Source organism: Mugil cephalus, chromosome 10 (genome assembly GCF_022458985.1).
Source record: "Mugil cephalus isolate CIBA_MC_2020 chromosome 10, CIBA_Mcephalus_1.1, whole genome shotgun sequence".
NCBI classification, from domain to species: domain Eukaryota; kingdom Metazoa; phylum Chordata; class Actinopteri; order Mugiliformes; family Mugilidae; genus Mugil; species Mugil cephalus.
The window spans coordinates 3,736,359-3,760,059 of NC_061779.1; the positions used below are offsets into that span (position 1 = coordinate 3,736,359).

General features: G+C 43.1%; 1 protein-coding gene across 1 annotated transcript in view; it reads left to right on the top strand.

Moving 5' to 3' along the window:
* The window catches only part of LOC125015393 (neural-cadherin-like), a 94,202-nt gene extending 71,844 nt beyond the window's left edge, over positions 1 to 22,358 (top strand). The window contains exons 24-33 of the mRNA XM_047597220.1: positions 868 to 995; positions 1,172 to 1,299; positions 4,377 to 4,500; positions 7,316 to 7,499; positions 7,726 to 7,892; positions 10,275 to 10,539; positions 11,140 to 11,323; positions 13,445 to 13,695; positions 20,558 to 20,712; positions 21,255 to 22,358. Coding sequence (XP_047453176.1) covers positions 868 to 995; positions 1,172 to 1,299; positions 4,377 to 4,500; positions 7,316 to 7,499; positions 7,726 to 7,892; positions 10,275 to 10,539; positions 11,140 to 11,323; positions 13,445 to 13,695; positions 20,558 to 20,712; positions 21,255 to 21,824 — 2,156 coding nt within the window. The 3' untranslated portion in view covers positions 21,825 to 22,358. The remainder of the gene's footprint in view (positions 1 to 867; positions 996 to 1,171; positions 1,300 to 4,376; positions 4,501 to 7,315; positions 7,500 to 7,725; positions 7,893 to 10,274; positions 10,540 to 11,139; positions 11,324 to 13,444; positions 13,696 to 20,557; positions 20,713 to 21,254) is intronic.
* Positions 22,359 to 23,701: the final 1,343 nt, after the last annotated feature.

The window sequence follows — 23,701 nt, forward strand, 5'->3', positions numbered from 1 at the left end:
TAGACTGTTTAACATGTATGTAATTCTACGCCATGTGCCAAAAGGAACTCTTGCAGCTTGTATTTTAAGGCAAGTTTGAGGCTCGTGGGCATTCAGTGTTTCATCCAAGGACACGTCAGCAGGGTTTACTCTTGCTGACACAAAGGCTCAAGCCTAAATCCTGCAGCTGAAGGACAGTAGTAAATATTTTATCAAACCGAATTGGTAATTGCTGAAAGGGAAGACTCTAAGTATGGGTGCTTGTCTTTACAAAACATTTACAAAAGCCATAAGAATGACTTTCCATTGCAAACACATGTGCGGTGACTTTATTTTGTATATTTTTGTCTCATGCGAACTACACAAAGCGTACTTCTATGCTTTCCTATTTGCCACTGCTGCAGTCAGATTTCTGCCTCCTCCCCAATATGATAAATGAAGATGAATTCAATTTAATTTGTGGGACTCGCACTATTTAAAAAATGAGATTTGCAAAAAAAAAAAAATCTGCAGCGATAGCTCATTAAGGAGAAGCGGTGTCATAATTATTGTATAATCCATGGAGCTTGGAACCAGCCCCTTAATTGGTTTTTATTTCCTATTTGACAACCGTGTCTGTCTATTTTCCAGACAGATTCCCTGCTATAATCTACTCATGTTATGTTGTATTCTTCATCATCATCTTCACTTTCTTTCTTTCTTTTTCTTTTTTTTGTCATTAATCCCCTGAGTTCTTTTCTTACACCTGCACAATTTGCCACCTTTCCTTTTTCTTTTTTCTTTTTTTTTTTGCTTTTTCAGCTGTGTTTTTACTTTCCTTTTCCCCCTACAGGTCTAATAATGATCGTTATATTAATTAGTGTTAATGCCAACCATTATTTTCTTCAGAGCTGATTGCCGGGACACCCAGCCTAAAAATTAACCACGGTTCCGGGACCCTGGTCCTCCAGTTAACGAACAACATCGGGTTGGCTGACAGACGCTGGCATCGCCTCGACGTGAGGAGCAACAGTAAAGTAAGACAAGCACTTTAATGCCGATGCCCCTTCATGTCATTCTCATTTTCCCGCAGAGAAGATGCCATATTAAAATATACGCCTCAATTATTAGAGAGTGTGCTCGGCGCGTACGCACAAACGCGGCGGCGGCGACTCCGGTGACCTCTCTCTTTTCACTCTTCCCCAATTTAAAGGAAGTGCGCTTCACTCTGGATCGATGTTCCAGCGCGATTGTCATGGAGACAGAAGGCGTGGACTCGTGGGCAATGACAGAGGACCGCTCCTCCTGTGAAATCCGAGGGGTCACCCCCAACAGGGAAAAGTAAGATCAATAACCGAGAGAAAGAAGTGTGACAAACTCCTCCAAATTCCTGCGAATTTTAAACAGAGGCAATAATAATAATCAATAACCATGATATAAACAATACAATGTGTTAGAATTACGCGAGCATGTATGTAGACGAATGTGTAAATAAATGTGGATACACTTGTTTGGATGTAAGTAAGTAGCAATTAGGATTTAGCATTTCTCCAGAGAGCCTTCTGGGTGTTTTTGTTTGGTTGCACAATGCTAATCTACTGAGGTTTTGTTCTATTCACTGCGTTTAAACCTAAAAGAATGCATGGCCCGTAGGGACAGTGTCTAAATGCCGCATGCTCCCGTCGGGATAAAGAGCCCTCTGTGAACTGGAGTCTGAGCAGCCATGGCAACGGCGCTCTGCGGTGTAGTAAAGACAGAGAGGAAAAAGAGAAAGTTATTTGTTTACAGATTTACTTACTAGGTGTTCGAGCTTTTAATACTCAGATCTATTCCGTCATGTTCACTGTGTCAGTCCTGCTCAGATTCTCGCTCGCTGTTGTTTGCTCCACGGCTGACTAGTGGCGTTTTAACGACGCACGCCTGGTTTTGTTTATTATGTGCTGGCATGCAGAACTTACTCGGTGACATTTGTCATGCTGGCCTCGGCTCTAAATTTACATAAAAATCAACCACGCAGTCATTATCCGGCTTCTTTTATGGGCGTGAAGTATTAGAGGAAGCCCCGTCACGGTTCACGGTGGGTGTGTCACATTTAAATCAAGGCTTCCCAAAAGTTAATGAGGCCTGCACCCAACAATAATCTTCGCCAGTGATTAATTCCTTCATTAGTTTTTAAGTTAAAACTTAAAGCGTAGTGTGATGTCAAACAAAAAACGGCATCAAATCATTAAACATCAGAAGGTAGAACCGGAGGAAGTTTTGCGTTATTTGCTCGAGGAAATATCAGAATTGCTGCTGTCGTTGCTCGTTAATAATAATAACAGGTCATGTTGTTCCCTCAAATTAAAAACCAAAAAACATTCACATCTTTTATATTTCATCAGGGATGGTTCATGTTTAATCAAAAGAAAGAGTTTACAAGAATAAATTCTTGGGAGTTGTTATCAACCATGAATTATGTTGGAAACCGCGTATTGATTATATCAAAAAGAAAATATCAAGTCTTATCTAAAGCGAAAGAAATTCTTTACACAAATTCGCTACAAATATTCTATTACTCCCTCATACTGCCGTACATTACTTCTGGGGGAAAACATTCAAAACAATCACTAATCCAATTTATCTGCTTCAGGAAAGAGCAGATTCAGATCAGGATTATCAGTAACACACAGACAAATTATTCATCACTGATCTGATGCTCAAATTCAATGAACTTGTAGATTTCAAAATACCACTGCTGATGTACAAGGTGTATAATGATCTACTGCCACAACGTATCCACAAGTTGTTTCATAAAAGATAGTGTGTTTCAGTCTATGGGCCTGGTGCTTCGGAGATGGATATTAAAGAGTCCAGTACAAACCAAATGTTTAAAAAAGTGTTGATGGACAGGACACTCATTAGGTTTGGATACGAGTGTGTATGTTAGAGCTTGGATCAAATGACGCTGGGTACATGAAGAAGTATGTTTTCTAATGTTTTATTTTCTTGGCTGCTGTATATAGCATGTAGCAGCTGACAGAGATGGATGGAGGTGTCGGCGTAATAAGCAGAGCTTTCAGCCAACACCTTTCTGGTCTTGTTTTGGTTACATTTCTTTTTTGAGTAATGCAGTATTGGCATAAATTTAGTTTTGTTTATCTGTTTTTTTTTTTCTCTCTTTCATTTTTTTGTATCTGAATTCATATTCTGAATATGACCAGAATAAACCTAAAAATACCTAGACGGGTGTTAGTGCACATGTTTATTGGTCGGAATGAAGTCAGATTGTGACCCGGATTGCTCTATCATAGTGTCAGATTTCTCAGCACGCGCCCTGCTGTCCCCTCTGGAGGGGAGGAACTGTTGATGAAATTCTCAGATATAATCCCTGAAATGCCAACTGATCTTTGACTGTGTGTGTTTTCTCTTGGTTGCAGCTGTGTTTGTTTTCCCACTTTGTGGCCGTGGCCTGACGCTGCGCTCGCCGTTATTTTTGTGCGTTTAAGCTCCGAGTTTATGAAAGCAGCTGTACTTCTCCTATTATTCATATTTAATGAATAGACCCGACATTAAATATGTCCATTCACGACTGCATTTCAGTCTGAGATTATGTAGTGGAACTGGTCGTGCATTTAAAATGGACAAAAGAAAAGAAAGAGAAAGTCGGGGAATGACGAGACAATTCGTGGCCGTGTCCTTTCACTCAGACTTTCTGCAAAGACGTATCTCAAAAACCTTGGGTTCTGGCTTCGGCACAACATTCACATCTCTCCATCTTGGACAAACGCCTCACACTTGAGGTAAAGAAAATATTTATCTCGTTGCAGAAAGACCATCGCAAAAAGCAAACGGCCTCACAAAAACTGCTAGTGTCTCTACTAGTATTGGAAATATTTACACTCGCTGGAAGAAACACTCACAAAAAAAGAAATAATTGAAAATTAAAAATGCTGGAAATAACTGGTGTGTTTATTCAGCCAGTGAGACGGATGAGACAGTAGCCTTAACTTTGAACAATTGTTCATCCTATGACCTTGGTTGTGTTTTGTTCATTTGCACCTGCTTGTTTGCACTTTTCATAAAAAATGAAAGTATCCATTAAAAAAAGAAGAAGTCAGTAGCTGTGCTGCTGTTTGAGCAAAAATCACTTTATATGTATAGTCTGAAAGGCTGAGAGGTGGTTTAGAGAATTCATTTGCGTCTTAATTGTTTCAGACAAATGTAATTTACCCAGCGTGAATATGTAAAGAGAAAAAGATAGAAACAATAATAGGATGCCACGCTCATTGACAACCTCAGCAGGTACATGGTGTGAACGTGTGTGTGGGTAATTTCTTCCACCTCGCTTCTGTTGCTCTTTACACGGGGAGGTCTCTTTTAAACCTCGGGAACTTACGTGATGCCTAATTCATTCCGTTGTTGTTCTTCATTCCCAGGTATCTGAACGGAAGCCATGTTCTGCAGCTCGGAGGAGTCAATGAGAACATATCGTACGAATACCCGCAGCTGCAGCACAAACACTACACTGGATGTATAAGGAACCTGATCGTGGACAGCAAGGTAAAGTGTTTGTGAATGCAGTATGTCACGAGGATTTTGTAATTTCTCCAAATTCAAAACAGAATTTAACCAACTGGGATTAAATCCTCACAGCTCAAACGTGACTGTGTCTATAACTTAAGGAATTATTCTAATCATGACATTATTTCACACTAATGTCTAAGAGGAACTTCTCTGAGGGACAGCCAGGACCTCCTGTTCCCCTGGTAGTCCTTGCATCATGCAACAAAGGTCTCTATCAGTCCTGTGAAAACCTAGTTTCCGACTGGAAACAGCGCATACCTGGCTGGAAGTTATCTGCTGGAATCATACATATAGTGATGAAGTTAAACTTTAATAAAATCCTTTCAACGTCTGTCAACATCTACGGCTCGACTACACGGCTGCATATATGATGGAGGACTCTACTCTTCATTTACAATAAGAATGGAAATGAGATGTCAAGGTTTCAGCAGAAAACCTGATGCTGGTCACATTTCATCATTATTTTTCCTCTGGTCAGATTCACCCTGATTCTCTCTGTTTGTTTGTATTATCAGAGAAAATAAATGCGAATATCAATAGAAAAAGTCAGTTTTAATAGCACATGATCACATGTGGGATTATTAACTTGTAAGGAGAATTGACAGCAATCAGGCATAACATTATGACCGCCTACCTCCTCTTCTGAGGGTGTCCTGTGGTGTCTGGAAACAAAATGTGTTGGGTCCAATAGTTTGAGGGGAGGGGCCTCTGGGGATCATCCCACAGATACTTGATCAGTTTGGGATCTGGTCAACACCTTTTGCTGTTGTTTTGTTTTGTTTTTCAGTTGTTCCTCCTTGTATGATTGCCTGGGTCAGGCTGCATTGTGCTGGGTGGCAAGATGCTCAATGTTATTTACTTCTCACTGGTCAGTGGTCTTAATGTTGTGGCTGATCGGTGATGAGATCAGATGCAGCCTAATAATTTAATGGTGGAAATAAAACCACTTAAGTAAAGCACAAATACATCCACATTTTACTCGTAAGTCATTACAATTAATACAAGTTAATATAGGATGTGCAATGACGTCACTGCCGCCCGGTGCCACGCCCCCCTGAGTGGCAAAAACATGGCGGAATGTAGCAGTGGATACAGCGAGACCGAGTAAAATGTGGATTATCAGATCAAATTAAGGACAACTGGACTCAACAGTGATCAACACGAACTAGTAAGGATTTTGAAAAGTGAATAATAGCCTCAGTTTCAGTTAGGTAGCATTTGAGTTATGATAAATGCAGGTACATAAAAGATGCTAACGCTAGGAGCTTTACTGAGGAGTAACATTAGTCAAGTCAATTAGTCACAACAGCTCTTCACCTTTTTTTTTTTTTAATTAAGTTTACAATTTAGACTCTGTTAAAGCCTATGATTCAAACTAATGCTGCTAATCTCCATGTTCAGCTGTCACTTTTTGCTACTCGGTGGCCGTAACCATGGAGACTTCACTGGCTGTGACGTCACGTGCATACCCTCTATTGTGAAGATGATAAGTTAATGGCAGTGCTCAGCTGGTATTGTAAACTTCTGCATTATAATCTTTTGTACAGAAAGATTTGACACCCCTCCGTTGTTTGCTGCTGAAACTGAAATAACTTTGCGAACACCGTTGTCTGCAGAAATAAGACTCCTCTCTGACCAGCTGATTCCTGCCACATTTTGATGCCACATTTTTGTGTTGGTTAATTACAGCTCAAGTACTTTTTCATTTTTTTTTTGTCTTTTCTTTGTTTTATTTTGGTCGTTATTTTCGCTTTCCATGATTTAATACACGGCGTAATATCTCAGTCCCTGACCAAAAAAAGGAATTTAGGCAGAAGCCTGAGGCTTATAGTTTATACCCGTCCTAGATCATCAATCCAGCTGAATTTCTACAGAAAAATACCAAAGTTAAATAAACTATTCAAATAATAATAAAAAAAATCACTTGCTACAACATCCAAGTTAAGTCACTTTGAACTCTATCTCCTTTAATTATACTCTTCAATCATCTTACATTTCAGGGCTTTTTTGAAATTGATTATCATAACTCCAGTTCATCACATAGTCCATTCCTTAATTCCACACCGAGAACTGAAACACATCTGTGTTTTACATTTGTTCTTGTTTTACATGTTGCAAAAATAAAGAGCCCTCTTAAGCTATGCCTTCTCTCTCTTAATTAGAAAAAAAAAATGTTGAACACCATCAGGGAGGCTTTTATTCCCCGCTCGAAAAAAAAAGGATTTCTAATATTTTTAATTGAACTAAATCCAAGAATTTGAATGTGGCACATTTAATAAATAAAATATTAGTTGGTTCTAAATAACTCACATTATTTATTACTCGTACGGCTCTTTCTTCTAGTTTAATTATGGGATTTAATTTGATTTATAAACAGTTCCCCAAACCTCTGCACGACAGGTCTTCAACAGGGCGTCCGCGACCCCCGGGGGGTCCGTGCAGGAATTAATGTATATTTATAAATAGCACTGGGTTAATTTAATATAGAACACATATAGGAGGTAGGGGGTCCCTACGTAATCTCTCCATCAGTTTGGGGTCCTCGGTCTGAAAAACATTGAAGACACAGTATCTCACGTGTGGCAATTATCGTGAGAAATTGTAATTACTTGCTTTTTAGGTCACATCTGTAGGTCATATCTCTTATTTTACGCTGCGTCGGATCTTGGAAGATGCAATTTTTTTTTTGTCAATGACTTTCACTAATCCACTAGCAATGCAAGGACAGAGATGGCTACCCATTCATTTGCTTCACACTATCATATTTTTCTCTTCTTCTTATTCCATTCAGCTATATGACCTTGGCTCCCCAGCTGAATACTCCAACACTTTGCCAGGCTGCACTCTTAATGATGGCCCCTGCACCACCTCGGAGCAGTTTCCCTCCTGTGGCAAGAGAGGCCGCTGTCATGGGGAGTGGGGCTCTTTCAGCTGCCTGTGTGAAAGAGGGTTTACGGGGCCGCAGTGTGATGAAGGTACAACACTCGGAGTTGCTTTTAATTGCCTGTAAGGTTTTTCCCGAACATGTCTGTTGCATCAAAACCAAGTGGGGAACTTGCTGCAGTGGAAAGATAACTTCGGCTTACATAAAAGGGCTTTGGTTGAGCGGGCAGCACGCCCTCGCTGTTGCATTCTCATGAATTCGCCATCTGACAGCCGAATAAATTGAACGAGCCTTTTCGTGTTTTTTTGATTGACAAGCGTCTCCGGAGTTCTCCTTCGATGGCCGGAGCCACGTTCAGTTCCAGTTCCTGTGGTCCCTCCCCGCGCGACAGACCAGGGTCCAGGTCGGGGTTCGGACGCGCGCCGCCGCCGGTGTCATCCTCAGCCTCCTCTCGCAGGAGCAGAACGAATACCTGCGTTTAGAGGTGAGTCGTGACAGGTCACTCCCCCCCCTCACCGTGCTCCTTGACAGCTGAGAGTGTCTTGTTTGCGAGTCTTAAAATGATGATTAGGGCCTGGACAGTGATTGCTGCAAATGCTTGTCAGGCTGAGAGTGAGTAATATCAGGGTTGGAGACGTATAGGCGGATACTGAGGGGGCCGCTGACTGACATGTGTATGTTCTCAACAAGGTCTTTCTGTAGTACTGTAGAAAGCTGCTCCTATTTAGCGGAATTGCTATTAAGAAAAACAGGCCACTTTATTCCTGGTTATTTCTGTCTCTGGTTAATGTTTCAAGCGCATTCAGTGTGGCAAGAGAGCAACTGTGTCCACGTTAATAGGCGACTTCCTACTCTCTAAGGTTTTGGCACAGCTTGCTTCGAGTGGCGAGCCCCGAGACACGTCTGCCCTCATGCTACTTGCTATGCTACAGCTGGGGTGAAATGGTGCTCACACGGACTCACGTCTGCTTCCCTTCGCCAAATCTCCATAATGGCATGCCTTACCTGCCTGACACATTCCTGAGTGGCTACGAAGCCGGTGTTTCTTGTCAAAAAAAAAAAAAGAAAAGAAAGAAAAACCCTTTCGTCTCACTGACTTGCTGAGCAGCACCTGGAAGTAAACGTCTCTGTTCGGGGCTGTCACTTTTCCGGCTAACTCGCAGGTCACCTGTTTGCAAGCGAGCCTGTCACCGTTTTCGCTGTGTTTCCACATCGATTGCTCTGTCTTTGAGAACATCTCGCACTTTTTGCGCGAGCGCCTGTTATTTGTCAGACAGCTTTGTTTAAAGCTTCGGCTCTTGTTCTTCGCCCGGGTCCTTCACGCTAACATGAGGAAAAACAATGTTGTCCTCTTCTCTGGTTGCAGTCCCACGGTGACAGAGGCAGGAAAGGGCTGCAGCCTTTTTTACTGTATGTGGGCTGTGAAGCCTCTCGGCGGAAGCCTCTCTGGAACTGAATTGGTGAGCTGTATAAAGCATCTGATGTCTGTCTGCAGCAGCACAGTGAAGCGTGTTGAGCCTGGTTGTCTTAAAGCTCTGAGAAACACTTCGGGACAAGCCGGGTGTGTTTTCCGACAACAGCTCTAATTTAAAGGGGGCTGTCTCTCTGGCCTTTTTTTTTTTTTCTTTCTCTCCTTAAGGGTAGATATGGGATAGAGTGCACGCTGAATAAATAACCACACTCTCACACAAAGGTTACTAGGGGCTAGCTGGGTATAAACAGCATACAGCTCTCCAAGGAGTGTGGTGTCTCTGTGAAGAACACATTTATCTAGTAAAGAAGTTTTTGGGAGACGTGACTGCGCTATTGTCAAAAGCCACTAAAATCATAGTGTTTTTTTATTCTAATTGTTTGTATTTGCACTTTGAAATGTGAAAGGTGTTTGTTTGAAATCTTTGTGCTTAGTAGTGACTGCATACATCTCAGGAGGGGCGGTGCAGAAAGTTTATGTAATCAGATTTCTTTGTTGAGTATTGATTGAGCAATCTGCTCGTTTTCGTTGTGGACTTGAGAGACGGATGGGGAGAGCATAGTCAGCTTTTATTCTGTTTATATGCGTGGTTTTGTGTTTGTGTGTGTGTGTGTGTCCAGGAGCGGAGTCGCATTTGAGATGCCCATGCTGAGGGAGCAATAGTTAAAGCAGGCCGGGCTGAATGTGAATTATCTTGCCCCACTGTTTCCAATTAAGCTTTGGACATGTACAAGCCGCAGTTATAGGAGCCTCTCATTGGTTAAGTCCATTGTGCTCACTCATCCTTAACTGCTGAGGATAATTGTTGTTTCTTGTGTACCTTCCCTTCGGGATGACTCCGGCTGCCGCGATGTGTGCGGCGTCTCGCCAACGCGCCGTGGCTGCAAAATTGCTAAAATAATTTTCGCCGCTGAAATTTTCATGCCGTTTTTCTGGCGCGTTCACCGGGAGTGAGGCTCGCCTGGGTAGTGGAATTTCACAATGCTCGCCCGGTCCAACCTTTGCAGCCTTTTCTTCACCCTGGGAGCTGGCCTACTTCTTATAATGCTGTTATGCTCGAGATCTTATTTTTTTTTTCTTCTTCTTTTTCCCATCAGCGCTGCACAATATGGCACCGGTCCAAGTCTGTAAGGCTGTCAGTCAGCCAGAATCCGTGTCACCCTATTTTACCATTAAAATCTACACTAGCACGAGCGCTGTTCCTGCAGCTGACGACAAAACGAACCAGTTCGTTTTAGAGAAGTGCAAAAGGCTCCTGTTGGCAGGTTTTGACACTTCAAACATGGAGCTGCTCCAACAGATTAAAATATCTTCTATTTTTTTTTTTTTTTTCATGCTTTCCACTCTTTGAAAGTCAGTAACCCAAAATCACTAAAGCACTACCGTGTACCTCAGGTTGTTCAGGGGCTGCTGGCGGTTTTCTACAACCTGGGAGATGGAGACTACAACGTCACGGTGCCCTACCGCCGCCTGGATGACGGAGAGTGGCACGAGGTGGAGCTGGACCGCTTCGGCAGAGAGTTCACCCTTCGATTGGACGGAGGTGGAGGACGACAGGAGGTCACGGCGTCGCCTGGCCGGAGTCAGGAGATCATTATCGATCCCTCCGTGGTGATGCTCGGAAACTCTTTCCCCTCCGGACACAACCGGAGCTTCCTCGGTAGGTGGCTGCTCACCTGCTTCCAAAGAATGACGCAGAGTGAATTCGTGTGAAGCGTAAAGCGTCGGGCGAATGGGGGAAATAAGCCGAACTGATGAAGTCATTAACATACTCAAAGTGCAGTGGAGTTCACAGCTGGACATAAAAAGAATTTGGTGCATATTTTTTTACCGCTCACTGATGCTTCTGCATTATAGAACCAGGCCCAAAGGTGTTTTGATGCCTTTAGTGAAAAGCTGATGAGAGAAGAGGAGTCAGTGGCACTGATCTGTTTTTAAATGATGTGTTAGACCTTGCGCTTCCCACGGAGTGAGCAAACTAACCAGCAGAGAAAATATCCTAAAAAAAAACACAGTCCATGCTGACAGCTTAGCCCGAGGCTGTTTGTGTGTTTGCCTGCATGAGAGCGTGTTTTTGCGTCGGTCTGCAGGTGTGTAAGCGAGTCTCTTTATGTGTGCCTGCGTGTTTGAGTTAACACCCCTGCTGCTGTATAAATGTGTGTCTATAAAAGATTTCGCCTTAGGACTGGTGTCTTAGTGTGTCCTTTGGTATTGTAAACTCTCTTTCTCCTCCCCCTCCGTTTCCCTCTCCCCCCACCAGGCTGTTTGCGAGATGTGAGGTTTAATGGACGCCCCGTCCCCCTTGATTGGGAGCGGCCTTCGGAGGGGCTTCAGGTGGTCACGTCGCAGGGCATCTCCGCGGGCTGCTCTTCAGACGCGTGCAGGAAGCACCACTGCTCCCCTCCCCTGGTCTGCGTGGACCTCTGGAGGCACCACGAGTGCAGGTGCAGTAAATATACAGGACAAATAACCGCCGGCTTTTTAATGAGGCTTTTCTAGTGCGCAGGCACGTCGCGCACATATTAACAAGAATGCATCCTGAGACATGAAGTGCATTCCTAAACCTCGGTTATTATGAAATTAGTAATGCCAGCACCAAACTCAAGACCCAAACACAGCAAAGTTACTTATTTAAAATGTAGGAAGTTTTAAATTAGGTTGAATGAGCTCCAGCGTTAATATGTAGGAGGTTTTAAAGCTGATCAAATAAAAAGATGCAAAGAAGACAAATAATGTCAAAATTCATGATAAGGTGTGCTGTACACTGATCAGGCATAACATTATGACCACCTTCCTCTTTTTTTTTTGATGTATGTGATGATGGCAGTCACAGTATTATGACAAAAATAATAGTTAATAAGCTTTGGATTGACAATAAGAGACAAGATAAAATGATAATAGTGATAATTATATAGACGATACTATTATTGTTGTCATCTCATCTCATCTTCTACTACCACTTATCCTCACCAGGGTCTCAGGGGTTGCTGGAGCTTAGCCAGCGGCGAGAGGCAGGGTACATCCTGGACACGTAGCCAGTTTATTGCAGGGAAAACATAGAGACAAACAACCAGCACTCACCCTCACACCTAGGGTCAATTTAACGTCACCAATTAGCCTAACGAGCATGTCTTTGGAGGTGTGAGGAAACTGGAGCACCTGGAGAATTAATAATAATAATAATAATAATAATAATAATAATAGGGGGGGGTCTGGTCTGGTCTAGGTAGGTGCTACATGTCTAAGTAACATCCACCCAAATGAATACCAGGTCCAAACGTTTCCCAGCAGAACACTGCAGCGGTCAGTGGTTTTAATGTTGTGGCTGATCGGTGTATATCCCAATGATAGACAATCAAGTTATACAATTTTTTTTTTTTTTTTTTACATAAAATCTTTCTTCAAACTGTTTCATGCTGAAAGATTTATAAAGCGAATAAGGGGCCTGATGGCTCCCATTGTTTAGCAGGCGCCTCAGAAACGGAGGATATGTTCCTCACTGCAGTGGCTCAGGTTAGATTAAATCCTCCCTTCACCCCAGCACTTCCTCTCCGTCTCCACTACCACTGTCATAAAATAAATTATAAAGGAGAATCAGCATGATTTCAGACATGTCCTAAAAGAGGAATTAAAAGTGCTGCCCACCTTCGAAGTGTTTCAGAATCTTTTATGACTTGTACCTTCTGCCTGATCTTAAAAATGTATCAGCCCATGTTTTTATGTATTATTCCTTAAGATATAGTAGTTTGACTGAATTCGAAAGTGAGTAACCTATAAGTATTTATAAATGATAAATTATTAAACAGTGTAACTGGCCAACACAGAATGTCAGTAAAGGATTTATTAACATTTTATCCGGCGCAGCTTGTACTTTCACTCGTCCAAGCAAGACAAGCAAGTGCGAATTGACTCATTTAATTAAGTAAACCATGACATTGAATATTCACAAATGTATGACGAGTACACCTGTGCTTTCGTTGCTGTCACAAGTCAAAATGGTTCACAGAAGACAAAAAAAAACAAAAGCGAATGCTGCAGATGTACAGTTCATCTATAAGTCAAAGTGTCCACCAGATGGCATCTAGGCTGGATGCATCCTTATTAAAAACATGTGCCTAATAGAGTGGTGTGTGACTGCACAGGCTGTCCGCGTGTTGGCTGCCTCTTTAAACTCTGCAGGACACGGCCCTGATTTAAGGCTCTGAAACCGACGGGGACTTGAACACCCATATTCTGTGATTGCTGCACCACCTCAGGACACAAAGCGCCGAGAGAAGCGAGAGGAACGGGTGAACGATATTCAGGGGATATTTTGTACAAATATACTGAGGGACCGCTCCTGCAAAGCCAATCTTAGCTTCTCACTTTCTTTTTCTTTTTACAGCCGGGACCTTCAAAGAGCATATCTTTAAATCTGATATAAGAAGTGTAACTCCTGAGGGATTTATTTTTACACTGTCAGCTTAGGTCTCATAGCTCTGTCGAATTCTCTGTTCTTTTTTATCTGCCGGCTTCCCGAGTGTCTCCCGTCTTCTGCCTCACGCCGCCCCGTCTTATCTGCACAGGTGCCCTCCGGGCCACATGACCAAAGAGAGCGCGTCGGGCCGGGTGTGCGTCTACACGCTGTGCGCCAGCCGGCCTTGTCGCCACGGCACCTGCGTGGCCCACTCCCCGTCCCGCTACTCCTGCCGCTGCAGCGAGGGCTACCGGGGGCGGCACTGCGAGGTGACGCTCGCCATGTTCCACAACGTGGACGGCAACAGCCTCAGCCTCAGCTCCATGTTCGCCATCAGCATCTGTGTCATGGCCTTTCTAGGTAGCTATGCTGACTACGTGCTTTTCTACCTGTGGTAGCCCGACGCCGCCGTCATCTGTTCCTTTTTTTTATTATTATTATTTCTTTGTCTTTGTCAAACTCATGTTTTCCATCTCGATGTATCTTTTTATTTTCCGTCTGTTGTCACAGTCGCGGTGAATTATTGCATTATCTCACGCTTCCATGTGTAACATCCACTGCTTTATTTGTTTCCCACCCCTCTTTGTTTTCTGTGAAATCTGTTCACTCACATATCTTGGAGCCGTATTGATCTCTTGAGCTGTGCCACAATGTGATTTCTCCATGGGAGGCTGGTGGAGACATGAAACAAATAGCTGCACTGGAAGAGGAGCAGCGAAACGTTGTGTGTCTTAATTTGCGATTCATGGGGAAGCTGCAGAAGTCCCCACAGAATTGGGAAGTTTCTTTATGTGTTTTTTTCTTTATTTCTCATCGCTTCTGTGTCCGCTGTCTCTTCCAGTGTTATGCTCTGACTTCAAAAGTCAATTTCACTCTCAGCCTTACTTTTTATCTGTCCAACTTATTTTATATCCCACCATCCACTCATTTTACTCCCTTGATGTCTTTTTTTTTTTTTTTTTTTTTTGCCTTTCCTGACACATTTCTTTGTACATTTCTGTTTTCCCATGTCATCCCAAATGTGTCCACATTGCGCACTTCATGTTATGTGCAGCCCATGGACAACAGGCGAAACCTCACCAGAGTGAGGACAGTTTGTATTCTAGGGTTAGTTTTAAGTTAAAACCAGCTGTGAAGAGTTTTATTTATTTTTTTTATCAGAATCCCTTTCATATTTAAGGACTCGCAGGTTAAAGTGGTAGTTTGGATTCAACAAGAGTTTGTATTGGGAGAAAAACGTCTAAAGTTATAATATTTGTGAGACATCGTGTGAATAAATGTAAAGCTAACCGCGGCGCTCTCCCAGCTGTAGTCCAGCTTGGAGTTGGTATGAATCTAAGTCGAGTCAGAATGTTTATTTCTTATTTATGGGCATAACATCTTTAAACAATTCAAACTGCGACAAATGAGACAAATATAAAGCGCCCGATTAAGACGTAACGAGGAACGTAACGTTTACTTGTAAGATAACGATAACGAATCTGAAAAACTTTTTTTAAAATTTTTAGAAAGCGATTTAAAGTGAAAACTGCGAGTGTGGTAGTTGGAGAGCATTCGCTGAGAAAGCCTCCCTTTGAAGACTTATCGGATGATCTGAAGCTGCGCCCTGACATATAAAGGGGGTCATAAGTTAAGAAATGTATACCAGAGACACAACCATTCACTGCTTTGTAGTCAGGTTCAAAATCTTAAAATCAATAACCAGAAGATGAGATTTATGCGCTTTCTTCTTTGCGCCTGTCGAGAACCGAGCTGCTGAATTTTGATATTTTGAGTTTAATAATTGAAGCCTGAGTGCTCGCCCTTGGTGAGTTGATTATAAATACACATACAGACAAGCTCTTTCGCCTTCTATGTAGTAGATTAAAAAATAATTTTCATTCTTCGAGCTGAGGAAAGCACGTCTCGATCCGTCTCGGTTTTGTTAAGGTACAAGATGTTTCTGTGACATTTAGCACGGAATTTAAAAGTCAGCAAGACAGATGTCCATAGAATAGGTCAGTGGTGGCATTTGGCTCCGTGAAAAGGAACCGAATCAGTCTCTGTTTTTTTTTTTTTTTAAGCATATAGAGCCACTTAAAAGTTTTTGTAACCTTCAGAATTTTTTTTATATTTCCACAAAAAACATGACTCAACCCATCAGCAGAAGTCCTGGGAATAGACAAAAAGAACCTAATCAAACAAATACAACAGAAATATTACTCATGCTTTTAGTTTGCTTGAGAGGATTAATCATTTACTCAGGGTGTGAGTTCCAAAAGTATGTGAACACTTTATTTTAGATGTCTGTGCTGCTATAATTCAGAATCCATTGGTCCACCCTCATGTTTAACAGACAGGATGAGGGTCTGATGCTGGACAAATATACTTTAGTCTTTGTGGAGAGCTTTGTCCTTGCCCCCATGGTTGTTCAGAGTTCTTCTGATGGTGGATTCATGAACATTAACATTACCCAAAATAACAGAGACCTTTAGTTGCTTAGACGTTAACCTCAGTTCCCTCTAACGACATTGATTTCTTAGATAATAAAAGATGTTACTCATACCTTTAACAAGTGTCAGTGGAAACTACCGTCTTCCTCATAAGTCTCACTGATGGTGCCGCCTCAGTAACATCAGCTGATAAAACCACATCACCCTACGACCGGTAACACTTCTGAGTCTAATTCGCCCCTTAACATTAACTAGTTATCCTAGCACTTACTTCTGCAGTGCACAGATATGTAGATGTGTAATATTGGTTCGTTTTCATGAAACAACAAATGCACAAATAACTTTTAATGCAACGCTGTATAGACCCCTTCACAGTTTGTAAACAGTGTGACGTTTTTTGAGGGGTGGGGCTTAGCTGGAGGCAAAACATGTCAAACAATGTAGCTTGTGAACAGCAGTTAGCATGTATCAACGGACTGTTTTGGCAAGAATGGACGAGGAAAATTAATATTTTAGAGAACACACTAATATATTTATATTTACAGTATACTAATTTATTTTAATAAGTTGACTCTGACTGATGGGACTATATTCACTGACCCCTACACTCTCAGTCACTGGACAATATGACCAGAGGAGGACACAGAGGGGATGAAGTCTGGTCTGTCTTTATCAAGTGAAGCCTCTCCAACCTAAATATTGCAATAAGTAAGTGGAACCACTGTGGAGGGTAACATAGAAAATACAACTTCTGCTTGGACATGCGTGAAACATACAACTAACGTTGCATTTGCTCGTAGTTAGCATTAGCATGTATCAACAATCCTCCAAATAAAGACTGACTTATTGACCGTAATGTTATCCAGGCTGAAAATGATTAAGTCGCCTGTGACTGGCAGTGGCTGGTGTGCAATAAAATTTGAAGTTACTGTTTTTACTGAAGTTTTGGCCCCCATAAATTCAGCAAGACGGCATTTCCCTGGTTGACAGTGACAGTGTTTGCCTCAAGCTTCCCTCTGTTTTGCCTCCGGCTAACGTTGTGACGTAGACCATGAAGGGATCTATATGATCTGATAAATGCAGAGTGAGTGAAATTAGGAGCACCACAAGTAAAAAACATATATATATTTTCACTGAGAAAAAAATATTTTTTTTATCATTAGCCTTTTTTATATATATATGCATCATATTAACCATTTAGTCTGATGTCAGAAACCAGTGGAAAAAAACCCATAGAATTTCTCAGAGCCTTAACTCACATTTTGAATTGTGAAAATCTAAAGTCATTGAACTTACAGTCTTAAAATAAACAAAACTAATAAGAGCTCAAATCAGTCTGAGAAAATGTCTTAATATGTTTAATAATCCATCAGGACTGATTGGTTATTCTAATAATTTTTCTACTCTAGACTTGAACCCGTTAAGCACCGATGACAGTGGCCCGCTTGTATAAAGAGTCTAATAAAACTGCATGGTTGATGGTCTCATAAGCTGTGTTAAGGTCTAATAGGATCAAGATTCAATATCTACCCACATCTGCTGCCAGTGGAGCCTTTTTAAATGTGTATGCATTGATATCTCTGCCACTGTGTCGAGAAAGATGGACGATCCCTGATATTCATTGTTATGGTTGAGGAAAGGGATGAGTGGTTAATTGTGTTAGCATGAGGGATTCTAGCAGAGGAATGAGGTTTTTTCCTAGTCCTCACAAAGATGGAAGGACACGTATGCGCGTATGTGCGAGCCGCTTGCATGTTGTTGCACTCACTTCCCCCTATAAAGCTGTTTTTATGAGTCTTTCTGTCACAGGCGGGGTTATAAAATGCTTGGGCAATTCGGTACACTGTCCCTGCCTCTATAACTGACTCAACATTCCCTCCAGGGCATGTGGCTAGTATTGGGACATCAGTTATTCTGGTGCTTGAGAGTGAAACATATAAAGCAGTCTTCAATATTTGATAATGAATTCAAAGATGATGAAGTGTAGCCTCGGTATCATTCATGAAAATTCATGTGTTGCTCGCATGCTAACTAAAAGAAGGCGCAGTCCATTTCAAGTAGCTTGTCCATTGTCGCAAATGTGGCATTTATATTCAAGGGTGTAACTTTTCAACTCGCCAAGAATCACGGTCTGTTCCTTAATGTAATTTGGATTAGAATAAGCACTCTTGGCTGAGTGTAATTACATTTTCACACCTTGAAACAAAAACTCAATAAATCTTTCTCCCAAAACTTAAAGCTTCACCCCTCGTGATCCTTTTTGGCTGAAATGAGAAAACTAATGCGGTGTTTGAGTGTAACGAACAGCTGGCAATACAATGGTACAATGTAATTCAGTGTAGTTTGGATTAGAGTGACCCTCATCACGGCAGGAAGCAGCACCTTAAGAGCGCACTCACGTGCGGCGCGCTGCACCGGGCGAGGCAGCTGGCTGGGTGCTAAATTAAAGGGGGACTCCCGCTCTGCCTCGACGTGCATTAAAAGTTAAAATGATCATCCATTATTAAGGTTTACATAAGGCATCACAGGCCGAGCAGAATGTGAGTTCAGCGTGTAGCCGCAGCCAGATGAGCTGATGTCTGACACGTCCTCATTAGTCCGGCTTCAAATTTCAAATCTGACTTCTTGTCTCCTTTTTTTTTTTTTTTTTTTTTTGTGTGATGAATAGAAGAAATTAGCTCCACAGATGGGCTCCTGGATGCCGAACAATCATGTAAAGTGCCTGTACTTTTTAGCCCCTGAAAGATTCATAAATAAAACACGTTTATTTCCAACTCATCCTCATCTCTCACCTGTCTCATTTCCTTCTGCTCTCGTTTCCTCTTTTTCCGCTTGTGTTTTGTCTCACCTTTCCCCCGTTCACCTCAGCAGAGTGGAGCCGCGTTGAAGAAGTGTTTTTTTTTTTTTTTTTGATCAAGCCTCGTTGGAGTTTACTCTGTGCTCATTCATAATGCACGGTCCGGTCCGGTAACATCATAATACCCTGGTCATAGTAGCGGTTAGAGGGCGAGGAGGAGGCAGCAGCATTATGGATTGATGAATGACTGCGATGTTTGTTCTCCACCCTGGGAGATATTGATCTCACTGGAATGTAGTTGCATGCACATGCACATCAGGTGTGTGGGGTTGGAGGGGGGGGGGGCAAGGCAACCAGCGTGTGTGTGTGTGTATTTACCTGTTACTTGTGCCCTAATTGTGTGTGTTTATTGAAGGGGTTTGTGCTTCAGCTCCAGCGCGCTGCGAATCGAACTCTTCCCCTATAGAGATGTGTTTAATAACAGATCAGGTGGTGTTGAAGGGTTGGGGTTGGGGTTGGGGTTGGGGTTGGGGCGAGCGCAGCGCCTGCAGGCAGCACCCCCCCCGGAGCAGGTAATTCTGGCGGTGAGGACCGGCATCTGGTTCGACCTCATCAAGATTCAGGTGTTTACTGCAATATCGCCTCGGCGTAACGGTGAACGAGCCGGGTCAGCTGATCGATACCGCGCCGCCCCACGCTGAGGACGGGGGGGGAAGGGTGGGGGGGGGGCTGGATTGAATGCTTACAATTTATCTTCTTCTATCTGGTGTGCGAGCAGCACAGAAACAGAAAAAAGAAGGTAGGAGTTAAAAAGGCAGCGGTGAATAAACAGAGATGAAGATTCTGATTGAGGTCACTGCTTTTTTTTGTTTCTCTCGTGTGAAGATTGGCTGTAAGGGAGATGTTTTTCTTCCTTTTTTTTTGTTTACGAGTACCTACCTGTTAGTGTGACCCCCTCTCCCTTAAAAGAGCCACCAATACATTCTTCTCTTTCAAAGCAATTCCGTTAAAAATCCCAGAGTAATGTGATTACCCCGCGTTTCTCTGAAGAGTTCCAATTAAGCCGACACTTAGCTCTCACCATATAAACTATTCCGGTTGAAACGGATCCCTTCTAGTGTGAGAGATAAAAGCCAAGGCCAGGCAGAGGCCAGAGAACGACTGAAAAACAGGAACGGCGTGGGGCTTAATGAGTGAGGGAGGGGAGGGGGAAGATGGGAAGGAAGTTCCAATATAAAGAGACAAAAAAAAAAGAAAAACACAGAGATAAAGAAGAAAGAAAGTTTGAACTAGTAAGAACAGATAGTGAGGAGGGGATGGGAGGGGTGTATGTGTGGGGGGTGGTGGTGGTGAGGGGATGGCAGATGGGAGAAAAATATTGGTTGAGATTAATGGACTTTAAAGGTCAGTCCAGCATGTTGTATAATTCAGCACACAATAGCTGTGATTGATGTGTGTGCTTTAGGACCTTTCCTGCCCGGCTCCCTCAGCATTCCTCCCGAGCTTCAGCCGAGCCACTGAGGCTTTGAGTTTAAGCTGGGAGGAGTACAAATTCAGTTAATAGGTTTCCGAGGAACTGCGGTCTTTGATAAGGCAGGAAACAGAGAGGGAACATCAAAGGGGATAGGTGGGACTAGGTAGGTCTCTATTTCCGTGCTCCATTAGTATGTACGGACGCCGAGCCCCGACGGGTCACACAGGACAAGCCGGTGCGATGGAGAAGCTGTTTGCTACTTATATTATTAGTCGCTTTAATTTTGACTGATGCTGCGGGTGTTAGATGTGATGAAAAATAAATGCATTCTGCTCGGCCAGTGAGCTGCTAGGATTCCCGCGCTCGTATCATAACGTTCTGCTCTCGTTGTCAAATTTCATTTACACCCAAAGTTTTTTTTTATCATTATTATTATTATTTCATTTTTTTGTTCCCTCGCATTGTCATTTTAATAACGTGACAGTGTCTTGCGCTAACCTGCTCTCTGGCACCCCTCAGTGTTGATGCTGGGCCTGTTCCTCTACTCCTGCTGGAGGAGGCACAAGGGCCTCAAGGAGGGCGTGTACCACGTGTCGGCGCACCACGGCGAGTGGGAGGACATCCGGGAAAACGTGCTCAACTACGACGAGGAAGGCGGAGGCGAGCAGGACCAGGTAAAAATAAATAGATCCAGAGTGGATAAATAAATAATAAAACCCGCACCTGTTGGCATTTAGACTGACAAAGTAAATAAAAACTTCTTTAAATTCTCGTGCGTTTCTAAATGTCATCCGCTCTATATTCTGGGACTTTTACAAACAAGTGCAGAAATTAAAACAGCAAACATTAACATTTGGTAGAGAACGGCGTCGGTGCCTTGGAATGAAAACTAAATAACAGTTCCCTGGAGAGCTGGAAATGTGAGTCAATTAACTGAAATAAAGCAAGTTAGTGGCCCTGTTTTAATGGCGCTGGTGATAGCCCCTCCCCTTTGCAATCAGGTAATTAATTAGTTTGCTGATCAATGGTGCTGTTGTTGGCTCTTCTACACGCGGATCTTTGTCTGAAGGCATTAGCTGAGATACCTCGCTCGCATTAGCGCCATGTGGCAGTGCTGCTTTTCATTATCTCTTAAATTCCAAAACATTACACAGGAGGCAACGTGCAGCTTTGATGTTTTCATTCTTTTCTCTTTTTTTTTCTCCGCTCCCTTCAGAACGCCTTCAACATGGTGGAGCTGCAGCGCTCCCTCCAGCCCAGCCCGGCTCAGTCGCTCCGTTACAGCTACCCGCAGAGCATCATCTCCTACCCGCAGTCCAAGCTTCCCCAGGACAACAACAAGAAAGGCGCGTCCAACGGGAACGGAAGCGCCGCCATAGCCCTGCGCCTCGCCATCCCCCCCTCGGAGACGGAGACCCTGCCGTCCCCCCTGACCTTCCGCCGCTCCCAGAAAGCCCTCTCCTTCTCCAGCCAGGACCTGGCCCGTTACCTGTGCGAGGTCATCAGGGACATGGAGCACCCGGGGGAGCTGGGGGGCACCATGACCACGCCGCGCCGCCCCTCCAGGAGGGAGCGCGGCCTGGCGGCGGTGCGCTCCCTCAGCTCCCTCAGCGCGTCTCAGGGTTCGGACGCCAGGCTTCAGGCGGCCCAGAGCTCTCGGCTGGACAGGTTCAAGACGCTCCGAGCCGTGGTGAGCGATCTGAGAGGAGACTCCAAGGCCCCGGAGGGCCAGAAAGACAAACTGAAGGAGAGCAGAGGGCAGCTGAACTGCGAGAAGAGCGGGTGAGGCTGCACTCGGAGAAAGCAGAACTGAAGGTTGCAAAAAGAAAAAAAAAAGAAAAAAAAAAACACTGATCAGAAGTCAGTGGTGGAAATCCAAAGGGAGATAATTAAATGTGAAATATTTTGAGACTGGGAGGTTGCCCAGGGTCTATGTGAAGTCTGATATTAATGTACTGTATTGATGAAACTTTGAACATTTCTGTTCTTTGATATAAACGATGTTTACCAATGAATGATCAGATGTGATGTATTGTTTACTCGGCATTGCACTGTACAGTATACAGAAATACAGAAAGCCCCATTTTCGGAAGCGCCCTGTGTCAAAACTGCTCATGTCATAAAGCTCATAAGAGTAATGTCTGCTAGTAAGACGGCAAATGAGCTTAGTGTGAGATAACTGGATTCTTTTTTTTCTTTTTTTTTTTTTTTGCTGTTAATGACTCATGAAATCATTTCTGTGACAAGATGAATTTCGTTTCATTTGTATTATCTATTTCCTTTTAAATAAATGAATATCTTTGATAATATTTCAAACTTGCATAGTTGCTCGTAGCAGGGGTCTCTTTTTTTTCATCACCAAACGTTGCAGGTGAGATTTCTTTTTACCCCTCATTGTATGCATCACCGCTCCGTATGTCTTCACTCCTTTGCTCCTGACATTATTAGGACGACAACCGCTACGACAAACTCTAACAGCTGTTCTTGTCTTCTTCAGCTAACTGTTACCAGCAGCGAGAGCCTCTCTGGAGAAGAAGTGAGTCAATTTGAGGATTAATCATTCATGTTCAGAGACTGCAGCCTCCTGACCTGAGCTTCTGGGAGTCTCCGGTATGAACTGAAGCGCGGGGGTCCCTGCATGCGGCCCTACATAATATTTAATTGGCCCGCATTACTGGAGTTAAACAACTGTGACACCGGAGCTCGACGCTTGGGAAGCACACAGAGCTGCTGCTGCTGCTGCTGCTGCTGCATGCGGCCGAGCATCCTGATGCCTGCATCTTCTCCGTCTACACACCTGCATAATGCATCGCGCTGAGAGGCCGAGAGGAAGGCCTGGACTCCCTCTAGATCTGTAAGGAGCTTCACAAGTCTCGTTCTATCACACACATCAAATATCAGCTCTCTGATCAGACCCCACCACTGCATTCCCATCCCTGTCTCGTGATTATTAGATTATTATTATCACGAAATTAAATTTAAAGCAGTCCTGTTCAGTTTAGGAAATAAACGGGTTGCATGAATACACACTGCCACCTACTGGCAACCCGCTGCCACCGCTTAAGCTACGAGCAACTGCTCATTACTCTCTTCCAAGGTTTATCTCCAGAGTACGCTCATGGGATTTCCCACAGTGGAATCTAAGGATCCTTGAACAACTTTATGGATTTTTTTTTTTTTCTCCAGCCTCATGAATTACAAATTAGTTCAACATTAATGTTATTGCATTTTTTTTTTTTTTTTTAAAGAAGTCCAAGTGCTGTATGCATAATACATTTAAAATGCAGATTTTGTCAGAGGAGAGTTTTCTACCTGCTTACACAGTATAAACATAAGTCGTAAGACGGCAGCAACCTACGTCTGCAAAGCAAAAATGAAACGTGGCTCCTGGATTTATAACTGTACGTAGACGTAATGAGCGTTAATAGTACCGCCTCTGACCCTCTGATCATATCTCTCAGGGTGTTCTTAAAAAAAAAACAAAACCTAGCATTGTGCTCAGAAAAACTGCTCTCCACAAATGAGCAACAACAACAGAGATGTCTCATTATTAATTGTTTCATTGGATGTTTTTTTCCCTTCACCCACTAGAGGTCACTCTAAATCCACAACCAGCAGCAACAACAACAACACCAGGGCAGAGAGGAAGCTGCAGAGAAATGT